The sequence below is a fragment of the Fundulus heteroclitus genome, unplaced genomic scaffold, assembly GCF_011125445.2.
Source record: "Fundulus heteroclitus isolate FHET01 unplaced genomic scaffold, MU-UCD_Fhet_4.1 scaffold_525, whole genome shotgun sequence".
NCBI classification, from domain to species: Eukaryota; Metazoa; Chordata; class Actinopteri; order Cyprinodontiformes; family Fundulidae; genus Fundulus; species Fundulus heteroclitus.
In genome coordinates, this window is record NW_023396951.1 from 20,197 (window position 1) to 37,117 (window position 16,921).

The 16,921-nt window shown below is 39.9% G+C and overlaps 1 protein-coding gene across 1 annotated transcript in view; it reads left to right on the forward strand.

Moving 5' to 3' along the window:
• The window catches only part of LOC118556332 (adenylate cyclase type 1-like), a gene marked incomplete at its 5' end in the record, with an annotated part of 29,569 nt that extends 19,073 nt beyond the window's left edge, over positions 1 to 10,496 (forward strand). The window contains 2 exon segments of the mRNA XM_036132549.1: positions 1,311 to 1,435; positions 7,985 to 10,496. Of these exon segments, the coding sequence (XP_035988442.1) occupies positions 1,311 to 1,435; positions 7,985 to 8,317 (458 nt within the window).
• Between the last annotated feature and the right edge of the window lie 6,425 nt (positions 10,497 to 16,921).

Below are 16,921 nucleotides of genomic sequence, written 5' to 3' on the forward strand. Positions count from 1 at the left end.
AGCTTAGAAGTCACTTTTTGAATAACTAAATAAGTGCGAGACCATCCTACCAGCTCTCTCACTCCTCAGGGGATCGCATGCAAGAATCTCCCAAATCCACTTTGGTTTTATTTAATTCTTCTGAGGTCTTCCTCTTCTTCTCATAAACTTGTGAGACAGTTTGCTTCTTGTGCCACTCAGGAATTTTCTAAGTATATGGTGGGAGCAGTGGCGCTACAATGAACAGCTGAAACCAACGCTCACTGGATACCTAAACACTTGAAGTGTGCATGCGCAGCAAGAGGAAACTAGCAAGGAACATACACGCAAATCGGCATCAGATGAGCACGTCACAAAAGGTTGCCATTTGGGACAACCAACCCCCGGAACTAGAAGCCAAAAGAAGATTGTCTACTATATCTTTTAAGTTCTGCAAGTGGAAAAGCAGCTGAGTTTTGTTCTCTCTCTTTTAAGCAAACGTAACCAGAACCTTAGCAGTCTTCTAATGTCTCAGTCTCTCAACAGTCTCCTCACTCATATCTAAAATAGGTGTGTAATCAAAGGGAACACTTCCTTAAATACTTTGGTTGGGATTAGGTCTAATGTACAAATTAAAGGCTTGGATGAAACTAATATGAATAACTCAAAATACTCAGCTGGATTAAAACAAAAGGCAGATCAGGTTCTACAGTTACCTCCAACGCTGCCTCACTTCCTGGTTTCAATCACAGCTGGCTTTTATGTGTGAAATTTATATAATCCTCTTTGCACCTGTCTTCTATTTTTCAGATTTTCTGCATGTTTGGTTGAGTGTTGATTCTGAATTTCTTGCTGGTATGAATCAAAGTGTGTGTAGTTGTTTTTGTGTGTGTATTAACCCCGAGCTATAAAAACTTGATAAGTAAAGTGGGTAGCTTTATGCAGGGCCTTTAATAAATGCAGATTTGCAACCTGCTGTAACGTTTACTTAATTTTTAGATTCTAATTCTTAAAAAACATTCAAATGTAGCATTTCATATAGGGTAACTAGAAGACATCAAAAAACCTTTTGAAAACCTTCCACAGTTTTGCTTTTTTTGTTGTTTAAATAACAAATCAGTTAATACTGTTTTTGTTTTCTTGGAGGACAATTCCAGAATGGTAGAGCTTTGAAGATCAGGCAATCTGTAAGAATTAAACACAAGAAATAAGTGATACGGTTTGCAGGAATGGGATGCCAGGCTAAAATGTAAAGAATCTTTGTTGTATTCAAAACTGTACAAAACCTGAAATAATAAGTTTAACTTATGAGTGTGTGATTATGAGGACAATGTGAACTGTGTTTACACCAGGAATCAACGTTGGCCCCGTAGTGGCAGGAGTGATTGGAGCCCGGAGGCCTCAGTACGACATCTGGGGAAACACCGTTAATGTAGCCAGCAGGATGGACAGTACAGGAGTACAAGGAAAAATACAGGTACAGTATGGGTCATTTAGCTACAAAATGCTTCACAATGGTGCAGCAAATTAGCTGGATTGCCCTAAATTGATGGTTTCCTGTAAAAGTTAGCATCAACGTGTGAGCCAACATTTGAATTCATTTCGAAAGTAACTATTGGAATTTTTTTTTTTTTTTACTGGAGTTAAAAGGTTATTTAGAAAATGGTTTAAAGTTTTTAAACTTTGAAAATAAATTTTTGTGAAAAAATATGTATCTACTTCTATTTACGTTTTATCAAAACAATTGAATGATGAAAATTATTTATACCTCTCTCAACAATTAATGGAAATGTCTTTATTGCCAATACAGTAATCAAACCTGAATGACAGCTGCTTACCAGCTTATTGCATTTTTCATTTGATATTTCTTTCTTTCTTTCTTTCTTTTTTTTTTGGAGCTTGTCTAAACGCAGCCAGAGGTTGGAGTGAGGGTCGCCAGCAGACATTAAGCTAGAGACAGGGTACAACATGAAAAAGTCACCAGAAAATTGCATGGCCCTTCACTGTCCTAGGCAGTTTAGAGACTAAATAATCTGACATGTACAATGAAAGTAACCAGAAATTACCCACACATGCACAGAGTGAGCATGCAAACTTCTGAAAGACCCGAAGATAGGGTTCTTAAGACATTGTTGCTGCAAGGCAAATTTACAGGGCACATAGAAAGCATTGTGGTGAAAAAGATTTCTTTAAACCTAAAACTGCCAAGGATATCAATAATTTTGGGCTTAACCATCGTTCGAGTAATGTATACTTAGAAATCTTACTTTTCTTGCAGACATGTGCAAGAAAAGTATTTCTTCATGGCATCAGACTGAGTTGAAAGAATATTTATTTTCACAGATTTTGTTCCTGCAATTTTCAAACCATGCAATATTTATAATGATTTTGGATGCTTGATTTAAATTCGTGCCAACAAATGTTAAATAATAGTCTTCAAAGTAATGATATCATTCTGATAGTTTAACTCACCAGAAACTGCTCCTAGACAGTAAAGAAAATACAGTTTTGAATCCACCTCTATTCGAAAAATTAAAACAGGGTTTAAAAAAATACTAGTTTATTTTTGTCTGTCACTTTTGTGCAAATTAGTTGTAGCTTGCAACGCCCGCCAATGTGTTCATACTCACTCTTTATATACTTAAAAATGGCTGCAAACACATGCACAATAGTACAACAGTACAACTTTGACCCTGAGTCAGACGCAGAAGCTGAAGAAGTGGAGCCTCCTGCACAACCAGCAAAGATACAGCAACAGTTTCTGAATGGTAAGTTTCTAAATGGACACAGTGCTATCAGTAGCCCATTGTTAGCTTTAGGCTGTCCTAAATCCTAAATCATATTTATGCCGAACAGCCATTGTACAACGCATCCAACACTAAAACCAGCTGATGAAGTGGGCGGAACTCCACTTGAGTTGCTGGGTGAGGCACAATGTAATAATCGGGAGGTTCGTGAAATGGCTAAATAACCTACAAAACATTTACTTATTGCCAAAACAATGACTAGATGTTCTTTTAGCACTAGAACTGTTTCCAGCAGCAACAGAGACTCAAAAAGTGAATTTTGCATAATTGGTTCACTTTAAGATTAAAATATAACATCTAGAAGTATGCAATATGGACTTAAAAGTTTATCAAGATATATTGTGGTACTATTGTAATAACAATAAAATTGACGATAAAAAATAATTTATAGCTTCTTGCAGCTTTTAAGATAACTATGTCTCTGTGACTGCATATCACTTATCCCAATAAACACAAATACTGTGCTTAAAAACCATTTAGTAGGGTGTGCTTCAGTGGCGCAGTGGCGCAGTGGTTAATGCGCACGACCCATGCACAACTGAAGGGTTAGTCCTTGATGTGGCTGATCCAGGTTCAGCTCTGACCTGTGGTCCTTTGACGCATGTCTCTTCCCTCTCTTGTACCCCCTTTCCTGTCAGTCCACTGTACAAAAGATTAGCCACTGGTGCCGTAAAAACCTAAAAAAAAACATTTAGTGGTGTAACATAGTAAAAAAGAAGTTGATTCACCAAACTTAACTACATTTAATTCGATTTTAAAATGTTGTTTATATTTTTGATGCTCTCAAGAAACCAACAGTGAAGAACATAGCAAAAATAACAATCCTGACAAAAGTAGCTGTTTTGAGGTTTTTCAGACAACACTAGTTGGAATTTGTCGTTGTCAAGATAAACTTAAATTCTTGTCATGATAAAAAAAATGTCACAATAAGACATAATATAAAGGCGCACCCTTCATCACACCAATAATAAAAAAAATGTAACACAGAAATGTGAGCTTGATGAAAACTATGAAACTTTTTTTTTTTTTCGAAAAGGTACTTTTTAATCTGGCAAACGAGCGTCATCGGCACATGTAATCTAATTTAATAGATATGAATGTATGCTGGCTCAAAGAATGATGGTAGAGACTGAGAAACACACAGAACTGAGAAGAATCCCAATTGGATTTGTCCGGCCTGATCAACCTGGTTAAGTTTCAGTTGCGGTGAGTTACTGCAATAAACCTAAAACGTCACAGTCTTTAAAGCTGAAGCAAGCTCTGGCAACAACCGGCTTATCTAGCAAGGATATTTACATAATGTTTTGGTTCCAAAGTCCAAGGGAGAGACCCACCAAGAGACTCAGAGGCCAATTCCAGGAGACACACTTCTGGGGATCTTCCCAGTTGAAAAACAAAAGAGCAAAAGAGATTTTCTACATCAGCAGAGTCGAACACCGCACCACTTTAATTTCCCAGGGTGAAGTGACACAACAGTCAGATTTTGGACTAAAGAAAGAAAGGGGTTCCAAAGTTTGCAGTGTCTGTATCGAAGAAGAGCAGAACAGCATAATATTATAGACTTACATATGCCCTCTTCAGAGAGGCAGAGGTCCTGCTTGCATCAGCTTCTGCTTCTTCAGTGTGATTTTATGAAGGCTTGGCAAAACGTAGTCAAAATAAATGTGATACAAACAAGTAAAATACGTTAACTTACTTTAGAAAGTGAGGATATCTAATATATAATCATACAGAAATTACAGAACGGATAAGATGACAAAGGAAATTAAAGAGTCTCACTGGAGTTATAAGTAACTGTCCCATATGTTTGAGCAAAATATCTGTTATCCTTTTTATTTGATTTTGAAGATGTGAATGAAAAGTGGAAGTTGAGCAATTTGAAGGGAAGCGAGTCATCGTGTTTGGTGCAATGCTGTTATTTAATACAAAGCAGTCTTGAACAGTAGTTAAAAACGTCTCCTCTGTGTTTAAGGGTATTATACAAATTATAGAGATTGTCTGTTTCTGCTAAAGGATTTCCTTTTGTCAGTGTAAACAAGCAGCTGCAAGTTTTCTTTTACCTGTGAGAGGTTTCCAAGAAATAAGTAGGATATCGATCTAAAAGCAACTACTGCTATGCCTGTGATGTCAAATCTGATGTAAACATAGTTTGTTGTCCCTCATTAAGCTGTTGAGATTGTTTAGGCAAAGCACCATGGTTCTTTCTTATAGTTACACAGATGTAATCAGATTTAAAAAAAAACCAAGCGGATTTCTGAAAGGGCAATCTGTTTTGTAGCTAATTCCTGCTTTCATCCTGTGATGTTTTTGCCTGGTCTGAAGTGTTTTCGAATGAGGCAGTAGTCATGTTTTGATAATCACTTCAGTAGCTTAGGTTAAAGTTGTACAACATCTGTGTTGTACACAAATGGCTGTACTGATTTTTTTCCCTCTTTTTTTAAATGATAATTTTTAAGTCTTTTTAATTCTTGAAGTCTTTATTTCTACTGTTGGAATAAAATATACAGTTCCTTACACAAACCTATTTTCCCATCCAAACCCCCTGGCTTTCTTATCATACTTTAAATTGCTTGTTTTTTTTAATACTATTGCCTTATTATATTTATTTATAACAGTTATTCGGACTTGGGTTTTTCAGTTTGTTGGCCTTGAACTTGGGAATCCTATGTACTCTGGAGAAGTCTGAAAAAGCATCACAGTTTGGATAATTAGCAAAAAAAAAAAATATATAAAAGATTTAAATTGAATTTCTTTTGTAAAATAATGTATGTTTAAAATTGTTTATGACCTTTGCTTTTTGGTTGATACAGCAAAACTTTTATTTTTTTTAGCTTTTGGATTAGTTTGTTTTTTTGAGTTGTACACATTTATAACAGATAGATTAATTTTTTAGCCTCTTAGCCTTTTACTTCTGGGTTCTAAAGGTCAGACTCTTGAGCTGGGTTTGCTTCAGATTAAAAAATAAAACAATGATATTCCTACATTTTCCATCCATCCATCCATCCATCATCTTCCGCTTATCCGGGGTCGGGTCGCAGGGGCAGCAGCTTCAGTAGGGAGGCCCAGACGTCCCTCTCCCCGGCCACTTGGGCCAGCTCCTCCGGGGGAATCCCAAGGCGTTCCCAGGCCAGCCGAGATACATAGTCTCTCGTGTCCTGGGTCTTCCCCTGGGTCTCCTCCCGGTGGGACGTGCCCGGAACACCTCTCCAGGGAGGCGTCCAGGAGGCATCCTGACCAGATGCCCGAGCCACCTCAACTGGCTCCTCTCGACGTGGAGGAGCAGCGGCTCTACTCTGAGTCCTCCCCAGGTGACTGAGCTCCTCACCCTATCTCTAAGGGAGAGCCCAGACACACTACGGAGAAAACTCATTTCAGCCGCTTGTATCCGGGATCTCGTTCTTTTGGTCATGACCCAAAGCTCGTGACCATAGATGAGGGTAGGAACGTAGATCGACCGGTAAATCAAGAGCTTCGCCTTTTGGCTCAGCTCTCTCTTCACCATAACGGATCGGTACAGCGCCCGCTTCACAGCAGACGCTGCACCAATCCGCCTGTCGATCTGCCGCTCCATCTTCCCCTCATTCGTTAACAAGACCCCAAGATAACTTAACTCCTCCACTAGGGGCAGCACATCCTCCCCAACCCAGAGAAGGAACTCTACCCTTTTCCGGTTCAAGACCATGGTCTCGGACTTGGAGGCATTGATTTTCATCCCGGCCGCTTCGCACTCGGCTGCGAACCGTTCCAGTGAGAGCTGTAGATCACGCCCTGATGAAGCCAATAGGACCACGTCATCCGCGAATAGCAGAGACGCAATCCTAAGGCCACCAAAACGGATCCCATCAACACCTTGGCACCTTCTGTCCGTAAAAGTTATGAACAGAATTGGTGACAAAGGGCAACCTTGGCGGAGTCCAACTCTCACCGGAAACGAGTCCGACTTACTGCCGGCAATGCGGACCAGCCTCTGACACCGGTCGTACAGAGACCTGACAGCCCTTATTAAAGGGTCCGGTACTCCATACTCCCGGAGTACCCCCCACAGGATCCCTCGAGGGACACGGTCGAATGCCTTCTCCAGATCCACAAAGCACATGTAGACTGGTTGGGCAAATTCCTACATTTTAAAAACAAAAATTCAATGCTGGTATTACTGATCTCAAACTTGTAATTTAAAGGATTAGTATTTCAGTCCTATTCCAATATTTAAACTGATCAAAGTTTCTCCTAATGGCAAAAAGACTGAAACAATCCTTTACTGCCCTGCAAAATCGGATGGCAAACACTTCAACTAGTTTGAATATATTGTGCTGAACATCTGTAATCAAATAAAAACTCACAAAAGTGGGGAGCGCTGAAATTAAAAAAAAAATGTAGGATCACTGCTTGAACCCTGTGCATCTTCAGTAAACTTTATTATTTATGCATTTGTTAAGGAACTTAACTAATAGCCTGGACACAACACTTAAGGTAGAACAACTACTTAGCAAAGGAAATTAGCTTAAGGTGAATTTACATAAAATCTGAACGAGATGTTTGGATTGAGTGATTTACGTTATTCAATTCAATTCAATTCAATTTTATTTATATAGCGCCAATTCATGAAACATGTCATCTCAAGGCACTTTACAAAGTCAAGTTCAATCATATTATACAGATTGATAAAAAATTTCCTATATAAGGAAACCAGTTGATTGCATCAAAGTCCCGACAAGCAGCATTCACTCCTGGAGAAGCGTAGAGCCACAGGGAGAGTCGTCTGCATTGTACATGGCTTTGCTGCAATCCCTCATACTGAACAAGCATGAAGCGACGGTGGGAAGAAAAACTCCCCATTAACGGGAAGGAAAACCTTCGGCAGAACCGGGCTTTGTTGTGAGCGCACCTTTAGTCTCACTAATATTATTATCATGGATAGGTTTATTAAACTAACTGGGGTCCTTGAACAATTATCTGATCCAAAAAAGCTCCATTTTGCAATTTACTGAATTTTAAGGATCCGCTGATAAGATCTTGGTGACAGGTAATTCAGCGCCTGTTCGGGGGTCCAGTCTTGTCTGTGGCTCATAAATGGGGCCAACACTCTCTTAAGCAGGTGGTACTACTGTTATGACAGATATGACATGATTACTGTATATTAAATAGGCGATGCAGATTGACACCAAACAGTATAAAATGTAGGTTCCACCTAACATTACTCGTCTGTTTTCATTCTCCAGGTGACGGAGGACGTCTACCGCCTCATTACCGACCACTACAACTTTGTCTGCCGTGGTCAGGTCAGTGTGAAGGGCAAGGGCCAGATGCTTACATACTTCCTGGAGGGCCGTAGAAAAGGGAGCAGGCCCTCTCAGAGCCTGCAGCCACAGCATACCAACAGTGAGCGGCGTTCGAGCGCCTTCACCCATGGCAGCGTTTGTACCAGGCTAAGCCCGGCACCCACAGTGACCAGCTACTCGAACATCAGGACCCCTAGCCCGGGCGTGCCCAAACCAAACGCCTCCACCAGCACCACCAGGTACCTGCCATCTGCTTCTGCCGCGGTGGTGTAACACATGCTGTCCCAAAGAGAAGTTTGGGGAAACAAGAAAATAAGAGTGGAGGTAGGGGAAAAAGGATCCCTGTAGCACAGAAAAGCTTGTCTCTACTCTTTGTCGTAGTTTTTGTGGAGCACAGGGAGGTGGAGATGCTGGTGCTTCAGCAGGAGGCCTTGACTCAAGTCTGTTTTTCTGTGGGACAGTCAAAATGCCTCAATCGGACTCTTACCTTCCTGTTCGAGCAGGCTGTCTCAATCAGGATGTGGGATGCATTAGCCACGTTGCTTCACCATAATCCAAGGCCAAGGAAGTCTCCGGGATCTGCCAAAAACCCTTTTCCTCAACTGACGGTGTAGCATGCAAGCCTCTCACAACGACTAACACCTGGGAATTCCTTTAAACTGACCATTTTATCAGAGTGTATATACAACACCGATGTTTTTGCCTTAGCCCCAGCTCCTCACGAAAGGTTCATGTCTCTTTTTTTGTTGCCTTTTTGTTCATTTCTGGATTTTTTTTGGAGATGAGTGAAGATGAATTGTAAACAGGGTTATTGCTGTCTGACCGTATTTTTAAAGCCAAATGTTTTATCAGTGCAGACAGGCAATGGGATAATATTGCCAAAAAAATAAGGCTTTGCCTTAAGGCACTTACGGGTTGGGGATGCTGTTCACTTTACTGAAACCCTCTAATGGCACACATAGTTACTTACTTAAAAAAAAAAAAAAAAAAATCAAGTGCATGATGCCACTGCTGCATTTAAGTCGCGTTTGCCGTCCGTTTCCCTGTGATGCTTGACGTCCAGACTCTTCCTCGTCAAAGTGTAGCAATAAAGCAGTTTTTCTTATCTCAGCGTGTTCTCTCTTTGCATGCTGTAGCCTGCTGGGTCCCAAGTTGACCTGATAGTGTTTGTAGCTAATAGAGTGCACATAGCTTGCCACACCGGTCTTTATCTCTGTGGAGTTGAAGCATGACTTAGAGAACCTTTGTTTTAGTTTGGTGAGATACCCTCTTTATTTATTTTTTTTAAAGAAAATGTTTTTCTGTTTATGAAGACATATATGCTCCTGTTGAAATGTTCTATTTAGCTATTTTTATTAAACTCAGAGCTGTCTCAGTAGAGAAAAGAAAATGTGTGTGCGTTTATGAGGAGACACCCAAACCTCTGGTTCTGGCCTCGTCATGCAAACCCAGATGATTTATTTTATACTATAACACTCGCAGTATGGCTTACCACAGCCATTAACTCTCTTCTAATCAGTTTTAGCATGCAATGCCTGCAAGCCTGCGGCTCGTACATGCATGCTTTGATGAAACACGGATGCAGGCCAAGCAGCAGACACGCAGAGCCTCTTTTTTTTTAATGTTGTCCTCATGCATGCGCTAACATTAGCAGTTCCTCTTGAATGTACGGTGCTTTATTGAAACGTCTTCTTTACGAGCTTGGCGTGTGAATCTTAATGAGGACATATTTCAGGATAGATTGACATCAGGAAGCATGTCGGAGGGCAGGGGGTGCTTCTCCTCCTTCTCACCCTCTGTCTTGCTCCTGCTGTATTAGAACAGGTAGCTGTTTCTTTCAAACGTGCCAACCTATTTTCATAAACATATCAAACAAACGTTTCGTCTTGAGCTGTAGCACAACCGAATGTGTGTGTGGCTATGGTTCCTTTGGGATATTTTTTGTGTTGAATGCCTGTATTTTTACTATTTGAACTGTTCCTGAACAGGTTTTTAACTAAACACAAAGGCAAGTGTCAATTTTGGAGAATTTATTTCACAGACATGTTGTACTTATATTTAACATAGATTAAATATCTAGTATCTCAGACGCTTGGTTTGAGCTTTGAAGTGAGGATTTTTATAAAGTTGCTTTAAGACAATTGATGGAAAGTTACTGGAAATTACTTGTGCATAGTATTTTTCTTGTAAATTGGATATTTTCATACTATATGATACGGGTTTTCGTTGTTAAATGTAGGTATTACTTGCTAATATTGTCTATTTCTGAGATATATTCTGAATTATTTGATATGTGTCAGGTTCCATTTGTTGAAGATGTATTTATGGAGATGTTTTATGTGAATGTACATTTTGTTAAAGATGATATTTTATACCGTGTTTGCACTGCTAGATTGACGTATTATGAAGATTATAAAAATAAAGCCAGCAGGGTTGTCTCCTGCAGTAAGAACACACCTGTGCTCATTTTTGCCCACAAATTTCAGAGAGGCCATAAAACAATATTCAAGCATTATGTAATGTCAGAAAAACAGCAGCTGATGTAAAATGAACAACATTGAAGTCAATCTGATGTTCTCACAATGATGCAGACATGATGGTCGCATGACAACATGAGTTAGTGGTTTCTTTGCAAAAGCGTTCACACCTATTTAACTTTTTAATACTTTATAATGCTGAAATAAAATGGATACATATTTTTCAAAAGTTTATGTGATTTAAAAAAATCTAGTGTGGGGTTCATCAGCCCTCTTCTTATAAAGTCATATTGTTAGTAAACAGAGTGTGCCAATATCTAATTTAATCTCAGTTTAAACACAGCTGCTCTGTTATAATAGAAAACACTGGTGAGGTAACATAATCATGAAGACCAAGAAACATAGCAGACAGATCACGGAGAAGGTTTTGAAGAAGTCTAAAGCCAGATTTGGTTAGAAAGTTTTCCCCCCTTTATTTATCATTAAAGAACACTGTACGGCTGCTCCCTTATTCAAGGGTTGCAGCAGCAAGTCATTACCACTTGCACACAGACTTGGCGGATGTTTTACACCTAATACCCTTGCTGATGCAACCGGGATTCCAACCCAGGTCCCTGTATCAAAGATATGGACTTAGCTCACTGCACCACAGACAGACTTGTTATTGAAGAACACCGTTGCTTGCATATCTGTATTTGGATCTTTCGTTTACACACATAAAAGAAGAATCCAGCCAACTGGATCCAACAGAGCCATATTCAGATGAAGACGTCATCAAGTTTATGAATGTGGTGACTCAGATTGGCAAACAATGGTAGCGTTTAATGGCAAGTGGCTAATTGCATCAATCTGCTAAATGACTGGATTGCCACTCTTCCTCCTCTGGACCTAGAAGAGTCGAAAAGCGGAGTGGAATTGCCTAGAAGCATGGGTAGAGACTCCCCGACAGTTGTCTTTGCTTCAGTCACAGCTTCAACCTCTGCCACAGATGTCTCAGCACATCTCACTGTTCTCCTCCTCTGCTCGCTGCAGAAGATGTTGTCATTGTGACGTCTTCACTGCTGTCCCTGAGGGTCCAACCAATGCTAGACATCCTGTCCCTGAGGGTCAAGCCTTTGCCTCCGCTCTTGTCCCTCAGGGTCTTGCCCATGCCTCATCTTCTTTCACGAATTGGTCGTTTGACATCAGTACTCCCATTCCAGAGAATTTGGTTGATGTCAGCGTGGCTCCCAGGGTCCAGTGAAGCAGTCTCCAGAGCTCCTCTGTGGGTTCTCCCTGTCCCCCTCTTGGCCTCTGGACAAGGTTCTCCATGGATTCCCCCAGCATCTCCAGTCAGCATTTTAACAATGTTCTCCACGACTTCTCCTAGTCCCCCTGTTGACTGTCAGGCAACATTTTCCATGGGTGCTTAAATTAGGTCAGCAATGCTAGATCACCCTTTTTACTTTGTTTCTTGTCAGGTGGCTTTTTGTTGGGTTTTATGGACTCTGGTAAGGCATCTGATATCAGCCCTCAGGTGTTGCAATTGGCGGCTTCTCTTGTGTCTCTGTTTTCTTCCTCTTCAGGTTGTTTTTGTTAAAGAGAACATACTTCCTTTTCATATTTCAATCATTAATGTATATATATCAGGTATAACTGCAATGCTCCGTTTGGCTATTTTGTAGTATGCTGGGGGACGGTGCAGTTAATTTTGTGGGTTAATACATCCAACAACCGAACATTTGACTTATCCACTTGTGGCTTCAGCATCCTCAAGCTTGGACTACAAAACTGTGGCGAGAAAAATAAAAATGGTGGATTTACAAAATTGGTAAGGTGGAAGTCTGTGATCTTATTTAGCAGATCTGCAACAAATACTGTGACATAATCAAAAAAAACTAATAGATAATAGAGTTTGAAAGATATTACCCAAAATAAATAAAGATATCTATGCAGCACCTGGAAAGGCTAAATTCAAATTTCTGAACTCCTAGAGACTACGTAGTACACAACAAAATGTATTTGTGATTAGCTTCTTAGTTTATTCTTGTTTGCTGTTCTTCATACTTCAGATTTTATGTTGGATGTTTCCGCTCGGTTTGACAGTTTCTTTGTATCTCTGTGCAGGTCAATTCATCTTTATTAGTCCCCCTTCTCTCAGTCTGCCCACGTTCCTTATGCCTCAGTTGCACCACATCATCTTCCGATTAATGGCGGGGAATACCCTGTATGATATTTTCAATCGTTGTACTCAGATACAGCTCAAACTGTACGATGAAACAGCGGGGTTTAAAAGTTCACAGCTCACCATATCTGTTCTTACACTGTACGGCCCGATGCTCTGATGCGATCTGACTGCTCACATTGTACATCCAAAAACCACACGTCGGACTCAACTCAATAAATTTCAAACATGTTTGATTCTCATCCGACGGTACAATTAGTGATCGGGAGGTGGTTGTGAGAGGCTAATCGCCCGTCCTTACCCCCTGTATACTACACGACGCAGGACGCACGATGAAGCTGACACTCGGTCCGATCCAAAAACTTCTCGCACAACTGAAGAATCGGCCACTGGATTCTTCTGTAAACTGCCTCATTCGCCATTCCTCCATTTTTCTGCCAATGTTGTATGCCTAGTTCTCCTTGGCTACGTTCACACTGCGGGTCTTGATTCTCACTTCTGATTGGTAGCATACGGGCAAAAATATTGGATTTGGGGGGCATTTTCCTGCAGTGGGAATGTAGCCCTTATTCCTCCATTTTTATTTATTTATTTATTTCACTTATTTTTAAAGAACACTGTCGCTTGGGTATCTGTGCTTGGCTCCTTGTCTTACAACCATGGCACCTTTATATTAAAGTGTCAAGTGGAAAGCCATTGTCAAAAGAACCAATAAAAATCATATTTGCCATAAGTCAGGACTTTTGGCAAAAGTAGGAGACACAGGAAAGGTGTACAAAGTTGCTCTGCTCAGATAAGAGAGAAACTGACGTTTTTAGCCTAAATGCAAAGCTATTCATTCATTGAACAATTCCGATGACCAAGTTTGTAAAGAAGAAAGGGCCACAATTTTACTCTATAGAGCTGCACCGCTGGTAGAGACATACCCAAAAGGTTCTACAAATTTTAAACAAAGAGGAGTTAAGTAGATTTTCCACACTTTTCAAATTTCTATTTTTAAACTATGTCGAAAACCACATCCCATTTTTCCTCCACGCAACATTTTCTTTTTCACATGCAGCCAGAAAATTCAACTTAATTACTTTTAAAATTGTCCTGTGGAAGAATTTTTTACATTCCTGTCTTCTGAAAGAGTCCAGGACCTGCGTGGATCCTGGATAATTCAACGTGTTTCTGTTTCTCCTCTTTCTCATGCCTTGTTTTCCTTGTTCGGAGGACAAAGAAAAACAAAACAACATTGGGGTCTTGTCCTCATGTCCGCTTCTGAGAGCGAAAGGATGTTTTAAGTCCTGTTGCAGGAAGAACCGACCTCCAAACATTCATCAACGTTGTAAAAACGTATGTGTGTACTTAGCCTCTGGTGGGGCATGCTCAGCATCCTGAGTGACAGTCGTCATGGCAACAAAACAAGTTTATGCCCCAACATGTAAACATCAAGGTTGTGTTTTCCAGCTGGCAAATGATAAACCAGTGAACCCTTCCTCATCCTCTTTCGTCTTTTAGCTTTGTGACTCATTTTGATTGTGTGCAATCACCACAGAGGATGTCAAAACTCCATTTGCTGATATCTGAAAAAAATGCTCTTTGTGTCTAAGTGTGTTTGTGTGTGTGTGTAAGTGTGTAAGTGTTTACCACCTGCTGGACTCTCAGATATGATCAAGCTTGCCTGGCTCAGAAGTGCCAGCGTAAACATTCGCACACTCTGAGATAAGAGGAGGAAATGGGCCTTTTTTCGGGCCTTGTTTGCAGCTGTGGTTCAGCGTAACAGCCGTCTGAATCACACGCTGCAGAGAGATCGCAGCCGGCCGGGACACTTTGCTGGGTAAATGGCCGACTCCTCACGATGCTTGCTCAACGACCAAGTGTGTCATGACATCCCTTACTGTAAACTCTGCAGGAATCTGCAGCGTGGGAGGACAAACACAACCCCTCTGCCAAAAAGTGCCTTGTGAAACGTAAATGTTCTGTTTTCTTGTATTCGTGTTTGTTTAGATCAGTTTGAGTACGTTTTCAAGGGTTTTACGTCAAAGGAGTCCCTCAGCGTCAAATGAGTGTTGCATGCTCATTCCAGTTTCTCTCTTAAAACCATAATTACCAGCAAACGCACACACACACACACATCTTTTCTCACACTCAAACACATGCATGAATGTGTAATGTGTGTATTTTAACAAAACTTTTACTGGTTTCTTAATAAGCGATATCAAGTTGCTAATTAATACATAATTATTTACATTTCTATGATCATTTACATTTGTCCTTATGAGTCCCACAAGGGATGCTGGAGAAATATCACTTGTATAACTAAGGTCTGATACACACACAAAAAAAAAAACTGAGCTGTAAAATGTCAGCAGACCTAACATGCATAGAAAGAAACACTCCTTTTGTGGCCTCTCATGCTTTATGACCTCCCCTGAATGTATTTTTTACCAACATGTCATTATAATGACCCTGAATATTTCTCACTCAATTAAAACCTCCAAATAAAAGACAATCCATTACTCAAGCAAACCAATTTGTTAGGGTGAGATCTGCCACTCATTGGTTCAGAACCACCAAATTCAACATGTGTCCTTGCTCCAGTACAGTTGAATAATTACCTGAATTATCTCCTTGGTATATCACCAGGGTATTTTAGAGGTCTAGTAGTCGACCATGTCTTTGATTCAGTTGTGTTGAAGCTGGGAAACATCTCCAACAAGATGTTGAGAGCTAGAATTGGACGTCACCTATCTACAGTCTCTGGGGAACACTCACAAAGAAAGCAATTTGGGTTAAACTAGGTGTTCTTACTGCGATAATGTCAAAAAATAGAACTCTGCTGTTGATTAGACTTTGTTTTAAAACATCAGTTGACTGCTTTCTCCCATAGACTCCGTAAAAACTCCCCATCTATAAAGATTAAAGTATGTGCATTGTGAGAAAACTACAAGAATATGTTAAACACTGATATTACATTTTATTGTGACAAGAAAGAGAAATATATAAGCTTTAGAAAAAAACTGAGATTTAACACATGCATCTCTCATTTGAAATATTTTTGTGACCTTCCATGGGTACCCTATCCACAGCACACAATTAGAAACAGACAGATGCATTTTCATCTCTGATCACTTTTTATTGCGAGTCTGCATTTTTTCATGTTTCTCCTTGGATGTTTTCCTGTTAGACTCTAACCTTCCTATTGATATCTACATAAAAAATACAGTAAAAATTGTGCAGAAATCCCACTTGAGCCCAGTGCCAGACTAAATGATATACAAGGTATGCATTGCCAGTCTCAACTCAGATAAACTGGAATCAAACGCGTTTCTATTAAATGTTTTTCCTTCTTCATAAATAAATTATGTTGAAGTGGGGTCATATATTTTAGGGGGGTCAAAATACTCCTTGCAAAAGTTTTCACCCTCCTTGGCATTTTTTCTCATGATTTGTTGCTTCACAACCTGGAATTAATTTTTTTTTTTGAGAGTTTGCACCATTAAAGATGTATTTTTTTTTATTGTGAAGCAAACAACAAATAGGACAAAATAGCAGAAAACTTTAGCTTGTACACCCCCCCTCCCCCCACCACACACACACCCACACACCTGCGAAAGTTCGTACTTTGCAGAGGCAATTACAGCTGGCAGTAACTTTGGATCAGTCTCTGTAAGCTTGCTACATCTTGCCACTGGGAGTTTTGCCCATTCCTCAAGGCAAAACTGCTCCAGCTTTTTCATATTGGATGCTTTTCACTTGTGAACAGTGATCTTCAAGTGTAACCCCAGTTTCTTGATTAAGGTCTAGACATTGACTATGCCATACTACTACATATAAAGGTGTCCTCTTAAGCAACTGAAGTATCACTGTATCAGTATGCTTCGTGTCATGGTCCTGGTGGAAGGTGAACCTGCATCCCATTCTTTTTTTTCTTTTTTTTTGAAATGAAATGAAATTTATTCGAACATGAACATAATACAAATATAAAAATAAAATAGTGCACAGTAACAAGAAGTGCAAAAGAAAGAAGAGAAAATACAGATTTTTGTTTCAGTTAACATATCATGCTCAAAATGGGGTAGGAAGAAGTGAGAACTTATAAACTCCTACCCCTAAACACTTGAGACTTTAGAGTCCTACTGTCATTAAAAAAAAAAAAAAATCAAAATCAAAGTGGCAGTTAGAAGTAACAGTTAATAATATTTACCTATACATTTTCCCATTTTATGCTGGTTTATCTTTCTAAACCCT